The 22,569-nt window shown below is 44.2% G+C and overlaps 1 protein-coding gene across 2 annotated transcripts in view; it reads left to right on the top strand.

The window, feature by feature from the left end:
* mdkb (midkine b) overlaps nt 1-9,533 on the top strand; it is an 11,249-nt gene extending 1,716 nt beyond the window's left edge. The window contains exons 2-5 of one of the 2 annotated variants that reach the window (XM_070550482.1): nt 5,532-5,614; nt 6,838-7,008; nt 7,527-7,685; nt 9,335-9,533. In XM_070550482.1, coding sequence (XP_070406583.1) covers nt 5,532-5,614; nt 6,838-7,008; nt 7,527-7,685; nt 9,335-9,354 — 433 coding nt within the window. In that variant the 3' untranslated portion in view covers nt 9,355-9,533. The remainder of the gene's footprint in view (nt 1-5,531; nt 5,615-6,837; nt 7,009-7,526; nt 7,686-9,334) is intronic. The other variant, XM_070550483.1, reaches the window with a different exon arrangement.
* The last annotated feature ends 13,036 nt before the right edge of the window (nt 9,534-22,569 follow it).

Genomic DNA, 22,569 nt, shown 5'->3' on the forward strand with positions numbered 1-22,569 from the left:
AACGAACTTTGAACCTGTGGTCTCCCCTCTCTTCATTTCATTGACCAGCTCCTCCTGTGTAGTTCTGGGCTGATTCCTCACCTTTTTCAACACCAGTGATACCCCACCAGGTGAGATCTTGCATGGAGTCCCCGTCCGAGGGAGACTGAAAGTCGTCCAACAGTTACTCCAACTGTTGATCTATTGTTACCAAGCTGCTTGGCAATTGCCCTGTAGACCTTTCCAGCCTTGTGGAGTTCCACTTTTTGTCTCTGGTGTCTTTTGACATCTCTCTGGTCTTGACCATGGTAGTAGTTGGATTCTGACGAGCATGAGATCGATAAGCAGATCGGTGCTGTATCTGCATTGATGTGGGCGTTGTACCGCTCTGTCGTGCTGAAGAGAGAGCTGAGCTGGAATCTGAAGCTCTCGATTTACCGGTCAATCTACGTTCCTACCCTCACCTATGGTCACGAGCTTTGGGTAGTGACCCAAAGAACAAGATTGCGGATACAAGCAGCCAAAAGGAATTTTCTCTGCAGTGTGGCTGGGCTCTCTTAGAGATCGGGTAGGAAGCTTGGTCGTCTAGGAGGGGCTCAGAGTAGACCCGCTGCACCTCCACATTTGGGAAGAGCAAGCTGAGGTAGCTTGAGTTATTAATGCGCTACAACTGATTTGAAGACGTAGGTATGTACAACTGATGTTCATTCAGATGATCACAGCTGAACCCAAGTCCTGATTAGACCCAAGTTCTGATCTGATTCAACAGTGAGGATCTTACCTAGGGCTGGGCGATATGGCCTAAAACCAATATCACAATATTTTGAGGATTTCACCTCGATAACGATAAATTTTCGACCTATTGCCCAGCCCTAATCTCACCTTTGTGATGTTTAGTTCTCTTGCTGGCATCAGCAGTCAGAACCAGAAACAGAACCAGTGTGATGGCGAGCAAACGTCCCATCCTGCAAAGACACAAACATACAGAAACATCAGGTCAACGGCCTGTATTTGTACAACAACTTCTAGGGTTCTACAACCACCCAAAATCAGTTATTCACACATTCACACCCTGATGGTGCTGAGCTACGATGTAGCCACAGCTGCCCTGGGGCGCACCGACAGAGGAGAGGTCTGTCAAACACTGGCGCCACCGGTCCCTCAGACCACCACCAGCAGGCTAAGTGGGTTAAGTGTCTTGCCCAAGGACACAACAACAGCATTCTCTGGTCAAAACCGGGACAGAACCCGCAACCTTCTGATTACTGGACAGTCTGCTCTACCTCCTGAGCTACTGAGCTGTCTCCAGTCGATGGATGGGGATGGAAGGATGGATGCATGCATGGATAGATGGATAATAATAATTATACATAAGTTCTATAAAGCACTTTTCACAATAACACAAAGACGCTGTACAACTAAGAGACATTAGACAAGACTAATAAATGCAAAGAGAATAGGTTAATGTGATTTGAATACTTGGTGTAACAGGTGAGTTTTTAGTGCTTTATAGAATATTTGCTGTAAGTCCACATCACAGATGTGTTGTGGGAGAGAATTCCATAAGGTTGGGGCATCAATGGAAAAAAACTGTCTCCGATGGTGCTTTGATGTGGCTACCTGTGAGAGCAGGTTGGATCTGAGATGATGGGAAGGGTAGTAATGATAAAGAAGGTCAGAGAGATATGATGGGGCAAGGTTATTAAGAGCTTTGTAGGTGATAAGTAATATCTTGAACTGAATACGTTGTTGAACCGGAAGCCAGTGAAGATCTTTTAAAACCGGGGTTATGTGTTCCCTACTACAGGTGTGTGAAAGAAGCTTGGCAGCTGAGTTTTGAACATATTGAAGTTTCTGTAGGTGTATACGAGTGAGACACCTTTGACCCTAGCATATCACATACAGTAGACTATTACAATAGTCAATTCTGGATGAGATGAAGGCATGGATGAGTGTTTCTGCAGCCTTGAAAGATAGAACAGGGCGAAGGCGGACAATATTACATTGGTGAAATTGTGGATGTGAGGTTTAAGGAAAGGCCAGGGTCAAAGGTGACACAGAGGTTTCTAATTTGAGGAGATGGAGGGACAATATGTCCAATATTGAGCGAGAACTCTAGCCTAGTGAACTAGACCAAATTCTTGCTTTGCAAATTTTGGTCTAGGCATGCTCCATTGGAACCTCCGCAGCTCCTACCAGGACTCTGGCTAGCCAATCACAGCTCTCTAGAGGGGTTTCAAAACACATAAAGAGCTGTGATTGGTCCATAATGGTGGGCCAATCATAGTGCTCTATCTGCTTAGTGAACAAATCACAGAGCTTTATCCGCTTTGTGGGCCAATCAGGGCACTCTATATGCCTGGTGGGTGGGATGATGCAACAGAGTGAAACAAGAGTAAGTCACATTCATTGTCCAGTGGAATGCGGAGATCATTTGAAAGACAACGGTAGAACCCGCCCCACAACCGAGAGCAGTCAATGGAGCGTGGCCAGACTAAATAATACATTTATTTAGTCTGGCTTGCCAGGCTACGAGAACTCCTTACTGGAAGGTAGAAGTGCTTTTGGTCCGGTAATAAGCAGTTCTGTGTAATTGCAGTTCGGTTTTAGGAAACTGTTAGACAGCCAGCACTTTATGTCATTAAGGCAGTTTGTTACGACAGAGACTGTGGTTGGAGTAATGGCAGTTGTAGATAGGAAAAGTTGAATGTCATCAGTGTAACAGTGAAACTGAAGTCCATGTTGACGAGTGATATTCCCAATGGGTAACATGTAGATGATGAAAAGGAGAGGACCAAGAACCGAACCTTGAGGAACACCATGTGTAACTGGGGTGATCTTGGAACTGCAGTTGTTTATGGAAATGTATTGAGATCTATTGGTGAGGTATGATGTGAGCCAGGATAGCGCTAAACCAGTAATGCTAATGTGAAACTGCAAATGGCGTAGGAGGACGAAGTGATCGATTGTATCAATTGCAGTGCTTTGGTCGAGGAGAAGGAGTATTGAAAGAGATCCCGAAGCCAACAGATCACTGGTCACTTTGATCAGGGCCGTTAGTGAGAACGTTAACCTGATTTAAAGGTCTCAACGAGCTCATTGGAATGGAGATAATGGGTTAGCTGAGATGCTACTGAACGCTCAAGGATTTTGGCATTGAAAGGGGGGTTACTAATGGGGCGAAAGTTTTCAGGGTCATCGTGATTCAGACAGGGTTTTTTTGGATATTGGTTTAATGGGAGATAGTTTGAATGCTGAAGGGACAGTTTCAGCGGTCAGCGAGTTAATAATTTCCAGGATAAGTGGACTGAGGCATGAAAGACTTGATTTTAGAATTACTACTTGGCATATATGGTGTGTGTCTGTGTACATGTATGTATGTATGTATGTATGTATGTATGTATATATATATATATATATATATATATATATATATATATATATATATATATATATATATATATATATATATATATATATATATATATATGTATGTATGTATGTATGTATGTATGTATGTATGTATGTATGTATGTATGTGTGTGTGTGTGTGTGTGTGTGTGTGTGTGTGTGTGTGTGTGTGTGTGTGTGTGTGTGTGTGTGTGTGTGTGTGTGTGTGTGTGTGTGTGTGTGTGTGTGTGTGTGTGTGTGCTCTTGTCTTCTCCATCCCCAGTGAGTCATGGTGGATGGCTGCTTATACTGAGCCAGGCTCCTCTGGAGGTTTCTTCCTGTTAAAAGGGAGTTTTCCTCTATGAGGATTGCTGTAAAGTCTTGATGCAACCTGCTGGGTTCCTTATATAGGAAACGTTTTACTGATTGGCTTAATGACCTGACCTGTATTGGAACGTTTACTGCGTGAAGGTCCTTGAGACCACTCTTGTCGTGATTTGGCTCTTTAGAAATAAATTTGACTTGAATTTTACTAATGGTGATGGGATAGGGTCCAAGGGGCATGTGGTGAGATTGATTTTTGAAAAGTGCTTATTAAGCTCAAGGTCTGTCATCAGGGATAGTGTAGCAAATTCATTTTGGATGGGCATAGGGAGATCGGTCCTGTAAGTCGTTTTTTTGTACAGACCTTCCAGTTGTCTATGCCATTTACTTCAGGTTGTGAAGTTCAGGGGTGTACCATGGGGCAGATCGTTTGAAGGACACTGTTTTTGTTACAATGGGAGCCAATACATTGAAGCTGATTGAAAGGACATTGTTGTATATGGCAAATGGGTCATAAATGGTTCATCCCGTAGGGGAGTTTCAGAGATGGCACTGGAAAAGTGTGTAAAGAGGGTGTTGGGACAGAGACTTGAGGTTGAAGGACATTTTTCTGGATAATTTGGGTGCATGACCAGGAAATTTCATGTTTAAAGTTATTGCCAGATGATCAGAGACACTGAGGTGAGGGTGGGACAGAGTTCCAACATCCAGACCTGTAGAGCAAACCAGGTCCAGAATATGTCCATGGGTGTGATTGGGAAAGTCCGCATGTTGAATGAAGTTGTAGCTACATCCATGAAGTCAGTAGTTAATTTACAGTTGGGGGAGTCAATGTGATTGTTAAAATCTCCTAGGGGCAGTATTGCTGAAGAGACTGAGCAAAGCTGAGTGAAAAATTCAGCAATGTCTGAGAGAAAAGACAAAACAGGTTTTGGGGGATGGTATATTATAGAGATGACCGGGGGATGGATCCAAGGAGTTTGAATGTCAGATGTTCAAAGGAGAGAACATCAGGAATGGAACACGCCTGAGGTTTAAGGGTTTGCCAGTAGATAGCAGCAATACCTTCCCCTCTGCCAGTAGTACTGGGTTTATCCAAGTAAGAAAATCCAGGTGGGGTAGTTTGATTCAGATAGCATTTTTCCTGTAGTTTCTACAAGACAGAAAAGTTCCAGTTGTGCGTCCTTTATGAATTCATTGAGGAGGAGGCTTGGATGGAAGGAAGGATGGAAATAGTTTTTAGGAGCATTCGATAAATGATTAATCCTTTTTCCAGGCTGTTTCTCCTTGACTTTTATAATGAACATCCTTATTTAAAAAGAAAACAGTTAAAGACCCTTTTTCATTGACCTTTTTTCTTTTGTTTTGTTGTCTTTAAACCATTACTTATGCAACTGTCTTTGAAAAGAACGTTATGATTTTTGTCTGTGAAAGACGCCACACAAATAAAGTTTACTCACACGTGTCCTGCCTCAGGGACACTACACATTAGCATCAGCATGGTCGGGGGCAGGTGGGGCTGGAAGGCGTGAGTTCGGTCTCTAACGGGCAGTATAGCATTCACATATAAATCCGATAGACTCCTCAGGAATGCGGAAATCTCAGCGCCTGTGGGCAGAGTTTAATACTTTCCCGTGGCGTCTTCGATAATGAGGTAAACAAAGTCACACCCACACCCCCACACACACACACACCCACAGCCACAGCTCTGACCAGAGGATGCTGCTGTAGTGTCCTTGGGCAAGATACTTAACCCACCTTGCCTGCTGGGCGAAGGTGCTATACAAATACAGGCTATTTTCCATTTACCTGATGTTTCTGTATGTGTGTCTTTGCAGGATGGGACGTTTGATCGCCATCACACTGGTTCTGTTTCTGGTTCTCACTGCTGATGCCAGCAAGAGAACTAAACATCACAAAGGTGAGATCCTCACTGCTGAATCAGATCAGAACTTGGGTTCAGCTGTGATCATCTGAATGAACATCAGTTGTTCATACCTACGTCTTCATAGCGGTTGTAGTGATTTCAGCCATAGAGACCTCACCATGGCTCACACACCTGGAGTAAATTAGGCCTGCACTAGCACCGTAGGGTTCTAAAATCCCCCAAGGTGCTTCACAACACAATCAGTTATTCACACATTCACACCCTGGTGGGGATGAGCTACGATGTAGCCACAGCTGCCCCTGGGGCTCACTGACAGAGGCAAGTCTGCCGAACACTGGCACCACCGGTCCCTCCGACCACCACCAGCAGGTAAGGGGGGTTTAGTGTCTTGCCCAAGGACACAACAGCAGCATTATAGGAATACACGTATCAAAGGTAGACACGTTCATGATGCTTGACCATGGAAGCTGTGGCTCTCTTTGAAGATCATGCCAATAGCAGGATCCAGATGGGGAGTTTTTGGAGACCATGAAGGTTTCCTGGCCCGTGACTGGCTGGTTTAGATTCCCTACTGCAGTCGAAGCCTGTTGTTGGATCAGCCGATCCACTGGAACTGGTCATCCACCTGCAGCTGCTGCACTCAGGTTTCATTAAAGGTGTGGAACACTGAGAAACCCAGTTTTAATGATTATTTCTGATCATAATCAGGTTTTTCATGCAGGCTGAACATGAAAATAGTCTCCTACAGTCTGCTGGGCTCCTGTTACTCCACATACTCATAATAATCATGAGGGGAGCAGGTCTTTGTGCTGCTACCCCCACACCGACAGGCACCATCCCTCACCTGCTCCAAGTTGCCAAGAAGAGTCACTTCTATGACTTGGAATTTGGCCAGTGATTGTTTTTCTTCTTGATCTGTCTTTTAATGTTGTTTGTTCTGATTACTTCCTTTAAGTTATTCAATAACACCTTGATCAGCTCCCACGCAGTTTTTATCAGTACACCTACTGTCTCTCCTGCATTAGCAGGAATTAGCTGACGGTCTGATTTTTGCCTAACATGAACAATAATAATAATAATAGCATGTCCATTTATAGAAGAAAGTGGGTGTGTAGGAGGCGGGGTATAATTCAGAAACACCTGAGCACATTTCTGGGACAGGTGTGGTGATTATTAAGCAGGAGGATTCTGGACATGTAGAGGACGCTGGTTACGGTCTAGTCAAACCGACAGATGAGTGTATCTCTGCTCTACAGCAGGTAAGCACGAGAAATCTCAAAACTCTGAGTGCCCTGCTGCTGAAACCCGATTTGGAAAATGTGTCCCGGATCACGGAGACTGTGGAGACGGCCTGAGAGAGACCATCTGCAGGGACCAGGTCGAGAAGATCCACTGCAGGATCCCCTGCAACTGGAAGAAGGACATCAGTAAGACTCCTCGAACACTAACCAGTACTGACCTAGACAATAATAACACTGACAACCTGAAGTGGGCGCTGATAACTGTTTGTCATTCATGTAATAAAGCCAAAACCCTAAATAAAAGTAAAGTTTTTAAGGTAAAACAACTAAGTTATTAATAGTGAGGATCACAGAGAAATGTGTAATCATAGTTATTTTTAACTCTGATCAGTCACTGAGTTTTTCATGTAGGTTGAACATGAAAATAGTCTCCTACATCTATCTCCTGCAGTAGCTTCTGATAGAAGATAGTCTCCTACGCCTATCTCCTGCAGTAGCTTCTGATAGAAAACAGACGGTGAAACTCTAGGATTAGAAAAGCCTGACAGATCTACGTCACACTGAAAAACTACAGAAATGACAGCAACACCAGCAAGAGGATGAACAGGAGTTCATAGACACCAGCTTAATAAATGTGTTAGAGCTGCGTTTTAAAGGATACATTTACATCTTTTAAATCAACCATGTTTTGGGGTTTTTTTCAGGTGACTGTAAGTACAGGTTTGGTCCGTGGGGTCCATGTGACACCGCCACCAACACCAAAACTCGGTCAGGCACTCTCAAACGAGCTCTGTTCAACGCCGAGTGTCAGACCACCATCAAGGTGTCCAAGCCCTGCTCCCACAAAACCAAGAAGACTCGAGGTGAGTCGGTTCAAAATGCAATGTGCACAGTTCAACTTAACCCTAAAATGACCTAAAGGTGACTCTAGCACCAAGTTTACTTCTATAACCCCAAATCATGACAAGAGTCATCTCAAAGCACTTCACAGAGTCCATCCATTCTCCTCCACTTATCCAGAGTCGGGTCGCGGGGGCAGCAGCCTAAGCAGAGAGGCGCAGACTGCCCTCTCACCAGCCACTTGGGCCAGCTCCTCCAGCCGTGAGACATAGTCCCTTCAGCGTGTCCTGGGTCTCCCTTTAGATCTCCTGGTTGGATGTGCCCAAAAAACCTCACTAGGGAGGAGTCCAGGAGGCATCCTAACTAGATGCCCGAGCCACCTCAACTGACTCCTCTCGATGTGGAGGAGCAGCGAGTCTACTCCGAGTCCCTCTTGGATGACTGAGCTTCTCACCCTGTCTCCCTTAGAGACAGGGTGAGAAGCTGCGGAGAAAACTAATTTCCACTTCACAAAGCAAACATTCCAATTAGGGATGGACAATCTGCATCAATATCGGTATCGGCCGATGTTAGTCATTTTAACATATCGGTATCGGTCCGAACCGGGCCGATATTAACAACCAATATTTTTACCTTCTTGTCTCCATTTGTTCACCTGTTTCAGAGGGTGAGGGGGTGATGTGTATTTGTTTAGTCATGTAAACAGTGAATGTAATCACCTCAGAAGCGTAAATGTGTAAGGTGTGTGTACATAATGTAAATTTAGCTTTGATAATTTTCATTTTGCTGATTTTAGAAGTATTAATGTGAGTATCGGTATCTGCAAATATCGGTTATCAGCCGTAACAGTGATATTAATATCAGATATCGGCATCTGCCCAAAATTTCATATCGGTGCATCACTAATTACAATACAGTTCAGGTCGGTAAAAAGTTTCCTATATAAAGAACCCAGCAGGTTGCATCGAGTCACTGACTAGTGTCAGAGTCTTTACAGCAGTCCTCATACTAAGCAAGCATGCAGCGACAGTGGAGAGGAAAACTCCCTTTTAACAGGAAGAAACCTCCAGAGGATCCTGGCTCAGTATAAGCAGCCATCCTCCACGACTCACTGGGGATGGAGAAGACATGACCTTGACCTTAACATGAATTTATTACAACCGGAGAAGGAACCTAGCTTTACCCGAACATGGGAATATTTGATGAGGCCTTACTAAACCAGCAATTAGTTCTCCCCAGGGATGGGTCAGTGTGTGATGATGGCTATGGGACGTTAAATTAAAGGGTTGTTGCTCTGGGGGGGATCAATGAAAAAAAGAAAACAAAAACTAATATTTTTTAATAAAAATAAAATTGGAATCCGTTAGTTCCAAATGCCATTCCTCTGCTGCTTTGTGACCTTTGACCTCTTGAAGGAAGAACAATAAATATCAGCTGAGTGATTAATAAACAAAGTATGTAGGCCGGATGAGGTGTGTGTGTGTGTGTGTGTGTGTGTGTGTGTGTGTACACAGTTGCTATTCTTCCTGGGGTCATAACATCATCCAAAAAAAAAACAAACATTATTCACGCATCAATACTGGGCTCACAAACAAACTATTTCACTATACAATATAAATCTCCGTGTGTCTTGGTCAGGAGGAGGAATCACTGTGATGGTTTTGTGTTCCAGGTGAGAAGTCGTCCAACTGAAACTTGAGGACGACAGGACTGTAGTCCTCCAGCTGATTGGTGGTCTTCCCTCCCTCAGTAGAACAAGGAACCCACAAGGTCCATCTGGACCTTCAAAGGGTTCTGTTGTTCTGTGTCAATGTTCTTTTGTTTTGCTTAGATGTGATGATAACCTGGGTTCTGTAGAACTTAGTCTAACAGCTCCTAGTTCTGTTGAAGCTTCTCATGAGAACTCTATTTTTGGACTGCAGATGTTCGATGAGACGTGTTTTTGATGAAGACTTTTTAATTCAAGAGTTAACGGGAAAGCTTTCACTGGTTTTAGATTACGTGTGAGCCAGTTTTGTTGTAGACTTCAGAATTCCTTCCCAGAAAGTTCTGTGACCCAATTTAAATGGAAGGCTCGGCAGAAGTCCAGATCACAGTGACCTTCATGTGTTACCATTAATGTGAGTGTGGAACTCGTGTCTATGTACAGGCTGACAGGAGCATGCCCAAACACCTGACACTTCGGGGGACCTTGAAGATAGTCCAACTACTGATGTCTGTGAGCTTTGTAATAAACACCCACATGAGTTGTCCCATCTTCATTCTTTACTCGGAGAACTTAAAAGTAAAGGAGAGCTTAGCCTTCCTGTCACTGGTCCGGAGACACCAAGTGGGTCTGTCCATAACCCCCCCCAAAGAAAAACAGCGCAAGTGAGAACTTTAGATGAACTCGACTTGATGTTCAGTCATTCGTATGAGAACAGCTTTATCCGTTTTGAGGAGTAAAATCTTGTAAAAGAGGTAAGAACTCAAATCAGGTCTTGTTACCAGATGAACACAAGGGTTTCCTGAAGGTGGACAACCGGTCGTAGGCATGACAATTCCAACCGGTTGTAATGTGCAGGTGCACCACACCCTCCCACCAGCACAACCGCTGGCTAATGTCACCTTTGGTTCATTTATGTACAATGCAATTCGCTCTGGAACAGAGGTTTTAAAAAGCTCCTAAACCATTATGCTACAGAGGTCACCAGCATTTAAAACACCTCGTCAAACTCCACGAGCCCCGTCACCCTTTTTCCTGGCTCGGACCTCAGGGAACCCTAACCCGTAGGCTTGAAGACTAGAAATAGCCTGAACTGAATTGATGTATGTTTTTACCTTTTCATGACATGTATTATAGTGTGATGTACTTCAGAGTTTATGATACATACCATTTGTTTTGAATGTTTTAGCTGGGTTAGGGTTAACTGTAATAAACACCCCTATGAGCCCTTATTTCCCACTATTTATTTCTGCGTTCCTGAGGTACAGCGCCTCCCATTTAAAAGCTGACTACAGGAACAGATTAGCACAGAGCACCAAATGTGAACTGACACAATAAACACATTTAGATGTGATGCAGGATGAGGCATTTCAAGGTTAAAGGAACGTGAGAAGTTTGAGATGTTTATGCCCCCTCAGGCCAAACGTGCAACTGCAGCTTCTATAGTAAGCTCGTGCATGCTGTACGTGCACACTCCTGAACGAACACAGCAGCGTACCAGTGTCGGTACAATATCTGCTCGGGTGCAAAATTGGCCTCTGGCACATCTTCATTTGTTATTTGTCCATGACGCAAGAAATGGTAGGACCAAGTAGAAAAAAAATTCGGTGCTGGTCCTCCTTGAACCAAGCTGGTGGCAATGATCTCCCCACAGATCCTGAACACTAAACAAGCCAAGTTACACTGTAGAGCAGCATCATACTGTACATACCTGTATCTGTTTTCCTGGTAGTAAGAGATACTATATTTGGGGTTTTTGCCTTTGCATGAAACTCCTTCAAATAAGTTCAACTCAAGGCCTCGCATCATTTCTATTGGAAAAAAAAAAGAAATGACAGTTTGCCATTTTCAACTATATTCAAAGTTGGTATGTTGACATTAGCAAGGAATACATACCGGTTAGGAACTCTCGGCGTAGTGCTCCTTCATCAGTGCCTTGTTCTCCAATAAAGGAAACACTTAGCTGGTTTTTGGGGGAAGCCTGTTTCTGTCTGGCCCGCTGTTTCAGACCTCTCTGGTAAAGGTCGTCCCTTGCCATATTAATGTTAAAGGCTTTAGTGTTGTTAACTCTTTCTTGTAGGAACTTCAGGATGTCTGATAAGCTATTGACAACAACATTGTGTTTATTATTATTTATTTTAAAACCTACACATTAACACAAATGTTTTTAAAAATTCAAACCAGCTTAAGTGCTTGGAAGAGTCATCCACATCCAGTATGATGCTGTTCAGATGTGGAAACAAACAAAAAAAAGATTAAACTCTCATAACATATTGTGTACAACGTGCATGGGTAAAAACATGCACTTGTTCTCTTCCTCCTCTTCACCACAAAAGCTGGCATGCAATTGTATAGACTCCTGAGTAAATTCTTTATCACACAATGGACAGGAAACCTATTAAAGACATTTTTTACATCAGTGACCAACAATCATTGTTAAGTAAACAATAATGATTAACATGAAATGTAATTAAAATATTCTGTATATTGCTTATGTGCATGTTTGAAGTTTGATTTAAAGGGATATTCCACCCTAAGTGAAAATTTGTCTACTGTCTCAATTGGCTCCTGCAAATGTGCTACTTCTTACTTTTCATTTGCAGTCAACATGATTATTGAGCTCAACAGGAATAACTGGTATCATAATTTAGTAATTTTACAGTTTTGCACACAAAATGCTACGACCTCCCATTAATTTACATGGTTTATTCTAATCTAAAGCAGACAGACTGCTGGCAGATAAGAATTACTGCGCTGGTTAAAACAATCCTTTTTCATTCACTTATCCAACTCTGGGGAACACGGCACTAGAAAACATTTTTGGATCTTTCCCTGACAGATATCTAGCACCTCATAACTCGATCCCAGTTCCTGGATGAAACACCGGACATTTTATTCCATGTAGGACCCTAATCCACCTAGCTGTGTGCCCCTGTTGCAATATTAAATGCGAGGAGTCGTAAAAAGTAGCATAACAAATTTTTATGGAATAAACTGCAGCTAGTAGCCTTGAAAAATAACTTACTTGAGCGTCTTGTTGGTTCTGGTCCATTTTGCTGGTGCAGGTGAAACTCCCGCTCCAGATCAGGGCGGGTATTAGCCAGGCTGTTAGTGCGCAGATGCGACTGCCACACAGGAAAATCCACAGAGCGTCAAAACGAGCGCACCCCAAAGAAGTTTGTTCCCGCCCAGTCCCACAAGTCTTTCTATTGGCTGAGCGGTTGCTAGGAGATTGTACTTCTAAGTTTTGAGCGAGAGCAGACAAGATCCGTGAGAGCAGGGGCCAGACTTGTGGGAGGAGTTTTGATCCGTGCAGAGAAAAAGTTGTCACATGAGAAGACAATACCAGTGTAAGAAGGTTAAATCTGAGTGCAAAAACAAAGATTTGAAGGAGAACAGAGTGAATTTGAAAGAGAGCAGACATTTTGAGTGCAAGCATTACAAGTTTTGAGAGCAATAATATAAAATCTTATTCTGAAATTAAAAAGTTGGTCTCTTGATATGAAATTCTGCTCTCAAATTGAAAGTTCAACTGCTCAATTTCTGGCACTTTAATTCTTCCACGCCTCCAGAGTGCCAAAACTCCCAACAGCCGAGCGAGCAGAATCAGAAACCGAGCGCGCAGAAAGGCTGCCGCACGCGAAGTGAGGCTGCTGCACCGAGCGTGCAGAAAGGCTGCCACACGCGCAGAAAGGCTACCGCGCGCATGTTTTCCTCTGCCGTGTGCTCGTTGGCCAACGCGCGAACGCAGGTTTGTCACTTGCGCACATCCTTGTGCTCTCACAGACACAGTTTGCTCCCTCTCAGTGTACAAATGACCTCCTCGCCATGTATATTTTCACTCGTGAGGTTCTAACCTCCACGCGCGATGTGGACAATACACGTCCACGGGTTTTGGCTACGCTTGCACGGGTTTTGGCGGAAACCTGACACCATATTGGTGGACGGTACAGGAGTGCGACCATGAGTCGGGGCGCATGACCCAGCTCGAACATGCAAAGCTCAAAACTAGTAGGCACAACTGGCAAAGCCAATTGTTTACAAGTGAACTTTGACTTAAAAATCACCGCCAGTCCTCCTCCACGTCCTGATGGTCTCGGGACACTAAAATAAGCACAGTCATCCTGTAGTAGCTCTACAAAAGCAGCAGATTCACCTTTGGGAAACCAAGATTCCGTAATGCATAGGTAATCCAGGCCATGAGTCTCAAAGAACTCCTTCAGAATAAAAGTTTTGTTCATAATAGACCTGGCATTCACCAGGGAAAACCTGATGGTGTCCGGCGCCGAGACATCCTGAACCTTCCCATCCGATAATGGAGACCCTGATGGCTCGTAAATCACCTCTTGTAAATTCCGCCGATCGACTCCTCACCGAGCGCCGTATCTCGGACGTGAAGGACGTCGGGAGCGGACCAGCCGACCGCCGCCAACTACCGACACCAACCCGGAAACCACCGGACCTGGCGGACGCCACCACTGCAAACAGGGCCCAGCCGCACCAGGATTCTCCCTCAAAACATCTGGTCCGTCAAGCAACGCTGATCTTAGCTTCGCCAGCCATCCAGCCCGTTTACCCCTTCTCCGACGCTTCCTCCACTTAGGTAGATTTGGCAGTTGGAGTAAGAATCCGGGGACTCCCGAGAGTAGCGCAGATGTGTCTTGTCCATTATCATAAGGCTGTGACAAACAATTAGCCGGTTGCCGGAGCTGCAGCAGGGCCCCACGGCTATACACAAGAAGTGAGCTAATATTGTAGAAAAAACATCCGAGTAACAAAAAAAACCATAACAACCACAAGAGCGACAGATGAGATGCCCAACATGCTGGCGCCATCTTGCCTCAAATAACCAGTCAGCCTGAACCTGCTGATGTGGGAGGAGTATCTCTCTCTCTCTCTCTGTCACAGGCTCACCTACAGTGCCATTATCATCGGCTCTAGCAGCACTGTGTGTGGGAACATAAAACAGAGAAAATAACCTGAACATGCAGCTCTGACAACTGTGGAGTTGGGCTCAGCTCTGGACGGTACACCTCACCCCCCTCCCCCACTCTGGCTTTTGCCGCCGCCATAACACGAGGGAAAACCCTGAATGTAAAAAAAAAAAGTTCCACAACTGATTCTGGATCAGTCAAATCTGCTAAAACCACAGCTTTGACGGTCACGTGATCGTGCAGATTGAAATCGCAATTTTGGTCCAAAAACGATAGATCGTTCAGCCCTAGTCTGAGGAAGACATTTTACATTTCTATACATGTATAGGCTGTTTAACGTCCTTAACGTCCCGTTAACTTATACATGTAAAAGAGAAAACCACACCCAATGAGCTAGTGCGGAAAGAAGGTGAAGTAAAAATAAACCACTGCTTCAATAGATAACACAAAACCGGCACTTATTAAACAACCACATTAAACAAAATTAAATCCCAATTACTTTTAAATCATTTGCCCTAATCAGTTCAATTTTAGTATCTGTAATAAAAATGAACTTGTCATCTGTTGTATAATTGCTTTATACAAGTTATTGATCACTACTGTTTGTCAATCACACTTATCATGATAATCATGGTAGAGCCGAACATAATGTGATCATGAGGATGTAATCAAGGTAATCTTGGTGGAGGTGTGCAGCTTTGCACGCACATCAGGGAATGTATAAGGAGCAGAGCAGAGCTCAGAGCTGTTAGAGCTGTTTGAAGGATTCTATTTGACGAGGTTCATGGATTACGTTTTCTAACTGGGGTGTTCAGCTCTCCACCCATAAGCAACGGTAAGAGAAATGTTTCGTTCATGATTGATAACTTGTATGAATGCCGGTTGAATAAAGCCTTGTTGTTCATCTGATATTCAAGTTGTGTTTCATTGTTTCTGGCGTCGACTTGACAACGATCCTGATTAAATAAATATAAAGTGTAAAAAGAGACTTTGAGTCTTTTAAGGTAATTAAAATAAAATAAAACATTTTATTTTAGAACATTTTTGGCGTCACGAACAGGATCAGTCAAGCTATTCCAGCAACAATGAAGTGTTTTTGGAGAAGCAAAAAGGAGCCGAGTGCTTCTGGGGAGGGAACGCCGATTCCCGTGCCGATTCCCGGCTGGGAAACGGAGGAGTTCCGAACCATTGGTGATATGTTAAGGCAGCGCGGTGGACGCCCTGGGCCGTGGGGAGAGTTAAATGGAGTGGTCAGCCCCGCCGTGGTGCTGGACCGTTTGACGCGGATAGAAGTTAAAGAAAAAGCGCCGCTGGCAGGAGTGAGAGATATGATGTGGCTTTTTGCAGAAGCATGGAAAAAACAGGAGTTAGAATTGAGCAGTTGTAGAGAGCGAGCGGCGCAGGAGAAAATCCATGCTGAAGAAGTTGAAAAATCATGCTCAGAGTTTGAGCAGAGAGTGTGTGTGATGGGGAAAGAGCTAAAGCATGCTCAGAATGTTTTGGATAAAACGCTGACTTTTGTGTCTCGAGCGCAAAGGAAGGAAAAGAAGCGACCTCGTAGAGCAGGTCCTGCTCAGATCCGGGCGTTTGTAAAGAATGTTGGTGAAGATTGGAACCCAGAGAAATGGAACGGGGATCTTTGGGGGGATGATGAGGAGGAGGAGTGGGCGATTAAACCTGACCCACCACCTCAGCCCTTGTATCCATCATTACAGGGGATAAAGATGTCAGAACAAAGACCTATTACTAGGCGTCGGCGAGAACAGCAAATTATTCCACCAATACTGGTAGATATGGTGGATGATCAGGGACGGCCGGAACTCGATGAGGCGGGTAATATAAGAAGGATGTTACAACAGCAGCCACAACCCGCCCCTAGGCTGCTAACAACGCTAGAGGATTATTCACAAGATGAGTTAAATCACATGAATGGGAAGCTGAAACAGCGCCCAGGCGAACCAACTGACTCCTGGCTTAATCGCCTTATGGAGGATGGCGCGTGTGATAGAGCCATAGATGCCGGTGATGCCATGAGATTTTCAGGATTAAGTACTGATGCACAGATAAATGCTGAATACCGGGCTACAGTCCGGGCATTGCCAGCTGATGAAGATTTCAATGTGGGGGATGCATATGCTCTGGCATGTCATGTAATCTATCCTACCACGGCGGACTGGTCTGAGATTAAAGGGCAATGGCAGACAGTGAGAGATGCCATTCAGCGGCTCACCAGACTCACTATTAGAGAGCAAGTGGCTCGAAACGGGGGAGCTGGAGTGGTGGACTGTAACATCTCTAAGGCAACTAGAGATCACCTCATCAGACATGCCCCACCACATTATAAACCCATGGTGACCAGCTTGTTGTTTGGCGCGGCAGACCAGACTTTTGCCGCGATAAAAGATCGTCTTGGCGAACTCACCACGCTGGGTGATTGGTCTGAGACGAGGAGAGAGGGAGCTAGAACTGAAAATAAACCCAGGATTGATCCACATTCAAGGGGTCGTAAAGGGGGGGCAATGGGCCCCTCTAGAACAGATCTGTGGAGGGCACTGCGACAAGCGGGAGTGCCGTTTGAGGAGATTGATGGATTGCCCACTAATGCATTGATGGAGAAATGCAGCCAAATGGGACTGAAGGTCCATTGTCAGTTCAGACATTGTCCTGAAAAGGACGACAGGATGTCTGTGTCAGAATTGGTTGGAATGTTGCAGAATGTGATCAGGGAGGTGGCGTCGAAGCCTGCTGAACCTTCCGCCCCTCCCAAGGAATCTTCAGAGGAGGAGAGTTCAGATGAGTGTTATCAGGTGGCGGCAGTGAAGCGTAGAAAGGAAAAACAGCACCGAAGGGAACATGATGATGAATAGGATGAAGGTCAAGCTCGGGTTGTTGCCAGTGCCTCAGGATGGTCAATAAATGATATCAGACCACATGTGGAATTACAGATTTATTGGAAAAAATCAGTACAGACAGTAATGGCATTGGTTGACACTGGGGCGGAGGCCTCGGTAATTCATGGCAATCCTGATAAAATAAAGGGAAACATTGTAGAAAAAGGAGTATCAATGCTCCACGAGCAAGTGGCAGACGTTCCAGAAATGGATGAAGTGCCTTTTGAGGTAAAACCAATCCAGGATTCTCCTGTGAAACTGGGGGTAAGATGGAGCGAACTCACCCCAGAGCAGCAGGAGCGAGCCTGGTTCACTGATGGTTCCTGTCAATATGTGGCAGGAACCAGGAAATGGAAGGCTGGGGCATTTAACCCTGGTACACAACAAGTTATGGAACTCACAGGGACAGGAAAGAGTAGTCAATGGGCGGAGTTGAAAGCAGTACACATGGTAATAATGACGGCTGGGGTGCAGGGAGTAAGTATTTATACTGACTCCTGGTCAGTAGCCCAAGGAATGTTAACTTGGATGCCAACTTGGCATGCTACACAATGGAAGATACATTCAAAAGAGGTTTGGGGAGCTGACCTATGGAAGGACATTTGGGAGAAATGCCAAAATATTCCTGTGTCAGTATTACATGTGGATGCTCATACTAATAACAATGATCCTGAATCCCTGCATAATCAGACTGTAGATAAGATAGTGAAAATTCAGGCTGTAAGACAATCAAGTCCTGGATTAGCCAAATGGGCTCACGTTACTGCTGGACATTGGGGTGTGCAGGGAACATTGAAATGGGCGAGGGACAGAGGAATAGATCTCATCATTGATGATATTAAAACTGCCATAGAAGATTGTGAACCTTGTCAACATCAGAAAAAGAGAATCCCTCGACATATACAGGGACAGATACATCGAGGTAAACAAGCGGGACAGTGTTGGCAGATTGATTTCATTGGACCATTGCCAAAAAGTAAAAACTGTAAGTATGCATGCACAGCCGTGGATACAGTGTCAGGGGTACTGGTGGTGCATCCGTGTCATAACGCCAATCAGGAGGCTACATTGAAATGTCTGTCATTAATAGAGACCTATTATGGACTACCTTTGCAGGTTCAGACTGATAATGGTACCCATTTCACTGGAAATAAGATCAAAGAATGGGCAGAGAACAACGCGGTAGAATGGATCTATCATGTAGCATATCACCCGAAAGCTAGTGGACTCATTGAGAGAATGAATGGGTTACTGAAAGAGAAACTAAGGAAACTATCGGTTACTAATTCTTTGGACAAATGGAGAGAAAATCTGACTAGGGCAGTACATCAGTTAAATAACAGACCCGTGGGGGATGGAGTTACTCCACTGATGCTAATGGTTGCCAGGGCAGGAAGGGAAACAACTTCTACTGACCCTCCTATACGAATGTGGAAACTAACTTCTGAGGCAGAACTCCCTGTTAGAGCAACTGCGGGCTCTGTGGGATTAGATCTTAAAATCTTGGAAAGCATCACTTTAGTAACCAATAAAGTGACAGTGGTAAAAACAGGATTGGGAATTCAATGTCCACCAGGAACTTATGCTCATGTGTGTCCAAGAAGTGGTTTAGCTTTGAGGGGTCTAACCATTTTAGCTGGGGTAATAGACTCAGACTATCAAGGGGAAATAGGTGTGGTGTGTCAGCATACAGGTAAAGAACCGTTGGTACTGGAAAAAGGAGACAAGATAGCTCAGTTAGTAATCAAACGGTGTGTAATGTCCAAAGTTGAAGAGATTACTAAACCTACCACTATCACTCAGAGGGGTGAAACTGGGTTTGGATCATCAGACTTTACTGCGGGGGCAAAAGTGTGGGTGGAGCAGCTCAATGGTCCTCCCAGAGCTGGAGAGATTATTGCACAGGGAAAAGATGCTGTGGTAAGTGTATTGTTCCCCGGAGAGGAAAAATGGATTAATATTCCGATAAACAAATGTTACAGGAGAGAAAATTAATGCTTGTCATTCTATCTGCAGTTTTGTATGTATCCCATAGGCGGGTGTCTGAGTGACGGTGGTTGACTGGGTCCCCTTCCCCTACAAAAGGATTGAACCCTTGTCGAGGCGATGGATGGGCTCCGCGGACCTGGTGGTGTCGGATGTTTGGTCATCGTCCTCCATGTCCTCGCTGTCATCGCACTGAGGGCACATTTCTGTTGGGGGCTCACGGAAGGACAAGTGTTGGAAGAAGGGGTCATGGGCCATCTGGAATTGGTTAGCAGTATGTCCAACCGCACTCAAGGCACATTCACATGCAGAGCAAATGACGCTTGCTACTTGGGAAACCTAACATCTACCGGTAAGATGTACCGGTGCAGAGGATGTCTTAAAATCCGAGGAAGGGTGATCAGCCCGGGGGTGTTGGTTCAAGGATCAACAGTAACCTTTAATTCTGCAGCGCGCATCTGTGCATACCATCAGGGGAATGGTACTTGCATACAAAATGGCACAAATTGGAGTATGAAGGTTGATCGCGATTTCCGGATCAGGAATGGAACTGTAATCACAGGAGGATACGCCTATTTGTACATATTCTGGGTGCTGCCCGACACAGCTAGAGCTACGCAGACAGCTGTAGCTCCCCTGGTTCACACTTGTCAACAAATGGGACAAATAAGGGTAGCCGAATATGTGCGATGGACTGTGAAATTCCCTCCTATTCCGCCTTGTAACAGGAGGAGGCGAGCATGGTATGACACCGTGCTAGGAGGAACTGGAACTTTGTATGGTCTGGCTAACACAGCAGACAATGAGGTGACACGAACTATGCTGTCCAACACTGGAGAATACACCGCACAAGCTGTCACCAAGACTGCAAGATGGATGCCTTCGACTGTATCTAGTCAGTTAGAAGGAAGTGATGTGTGGAAAAGTGTATTTAAATGGAATCTAAAGCTTTGGAATGAAACTTATGATGCATTGCATAATTTGTCACACATAGGTAATTGGACAGTCTGTTCCTTGCAGACTATTCATGCTGAGACACAGAGAAATAGGTTAATGAGTAATAACTATCATGCATGGCGAACATTATGGAACATCAGTAGTTCATTATGGCTACAGCTACATGCAGAAATGACGATTTGTAATAAATCTATGTGTACTGGATACTGGGATCAGTATAATATGACATCAGTAATGACTGTGTGTAGATATCAGATACTGCCGGTGATAACCACTAAAGGGTTTTGGTATCTCCATGTTAGTGGAGAGTGGTGGGATGTTAAAACAAATCGAACATATGAAGTAAAACACTGTGATGAGACTGATAAGGGTTTAGCCTGCCCATTGGTAAAAGGACATAGCAATCCATGTTTCACTGATTCAAGGGTCGTACTCTGTGATTGGACGGTCACACCCCCAGAGGAACAGTTTTGGCAGGTGGGTCCTAACACCTTATGCGTGGCTACAATGACCAATTCCCCACAGGTACCTTCAGTTCCCTTTTCAGGTTGTCTCAAGGGTATACATATGTGGGAATGGAATAACGTGACCTATTGGTTGAGTAATTACACTGTATCTAGTCGGCTGACTAAGATACAATGGGAGGTTTTACACTCCCCTTGGACACTCTCACTGGAACAATTCAAATGCGCATTGGATGGTTCCACTGAAGTGGCAAAATTGATTGACTCTCATAGGTCCAACCTTTCCAGGCTCATGGTGTCTACTCTTGTGGCGCAAGGGGAAATAAAACATGTTGCTACATTGATTGAACAGGCTTCCGCTCATCATTGGTGGGATATATTTACAGGCATGTCGAGTACCGCTAATAAAGTGCTAATTCCACCTATGATTGCAGCATTAATTATAATCAGCATTCTAACATTGTGTAATCTTATTATTTGTTGGTATGTTATTCGATTAAGAAGAGAAATAAATTGGGTAATAATGCAAAGACTACGATGAAAATTAAAGTGGAACTACAAGGTAAGTTATAAATGACGTTGGTTTTGATGGGGAAATGGTGATGGATCCATGATGTTACATAAATTAGATGAAAAGTTCAAGAGTGGAATGTAATAAAAATGAACTTGTCATCTGTTGTATAATTGCTTTATACAAGTTATTGATCACTACTGTTTGTCAATCACACTTATCATGATAATCATGGTAGAGCCGAACATAATGTGATCATGAGGATGTAATCAAGGTAATCTTGGTGGAGGTGTGCAGCTTTGCACGCACATCAGGGAATGTATAAGGAGCAGAGCAGAGCTCAGAGCTGTTAGAGCTGTTTGAAGGATTCTATTTGACGAGGTTCATGGATTACGTTTTCTAACTGGGGTGTTCAGCTCTCCACCCATAAGCAACGGTAAGAGAAATGTTTCGTTCATGATTGATAACTTGTATGAATGCCGGTTGAATAAAGCCTTGTTGTTCATCTGATATTCAAGTTGTGTTTCATTGTTTCTGGCGTCGACTTGACAACGATCCTGATTAAATAAATATAAAGTGTAAAAAGAGACTTTGAGTCTTTTATTTTAAGGTAATTAAAATAAAATAAAACATTTTATTTTAGAACAGTATCTTTAAGGTTGTTGAAACCTTTTGACTCCTCTGAATTTTCCTACTGAAAAAAGGAAGTAATCCAGGCGATTTTATAAATGAAGAAAAAAGCGTTTTATCAGAGCTCTGATTTTCGTTAACTACCCGGTGAGTATGTGTTTTAGTTGTGCACATAACCTCAAGTGCAAGTAACGCCTAACTTAACTTATTTTTGCTGATAACCTGTACAGATGAGTGTCTAATAGTGCTGTACACATTAAAGTCCCCTTAGTTGTCACACACACTGATGTGTGTGCGAAATTTGTTCTCCGCATTTGACCCATCCCCTGGGGGAGCGGTGAGCTGCAAACACAGCCGTGCTCGGGAACCATTTGGTGGTTTAACCCCCCAATCCAACCCCTTTAATGCTGAGTGTCAAGCAGGGAGGCATTGGGTCCCATTTTTTTTCAAAGTCTTTGGTATGACCCGACCAGGAATCGAACCCTGATCTCCCAGTCTCAAGGCGGACACTCTACCACTAGGCCACTGAGCTGGTTAATATGTGTAACATGTGTAACCATTAGTGTGGCAGTTTAGTGCAACTTACGTTAAAATGTAATATTTCAGTCCAAAACCATAATTCTATCTCCATCTTCAGGTGAAAACTCTGCTCCACATTTAAATAGAACCAGCTGTGGCTAATGGCTAAGCTGCACTGCACTGGTCTCCAGGTGAGGCAGCTGCACCTCCACCTGGCTCAGCCGCTCATCAGCTGATGACGCGCTGGCGCTCAGAACCGCTCGCCTCCTTGAAAAAAAAATGCCCTCCTCCCCTTTTCATCTTATGATCG

This window comes from Nothobranchius furzeri, chromosome 4 (assembly GCF_043380555.1).
Source record: "Nothobranchius furzeri strain GRZ-AD chromosome 4, NfurGRZ-RIMD1, whole genome shotgun sequence".
Classification (NCBI taxonomy): Eukaryota; Metazoa; Chordata; class Actinopteri; order Cyprinodontiformes; family Nothobranchiidae; genus Nothobranchius; species Nothobranchius furzeri.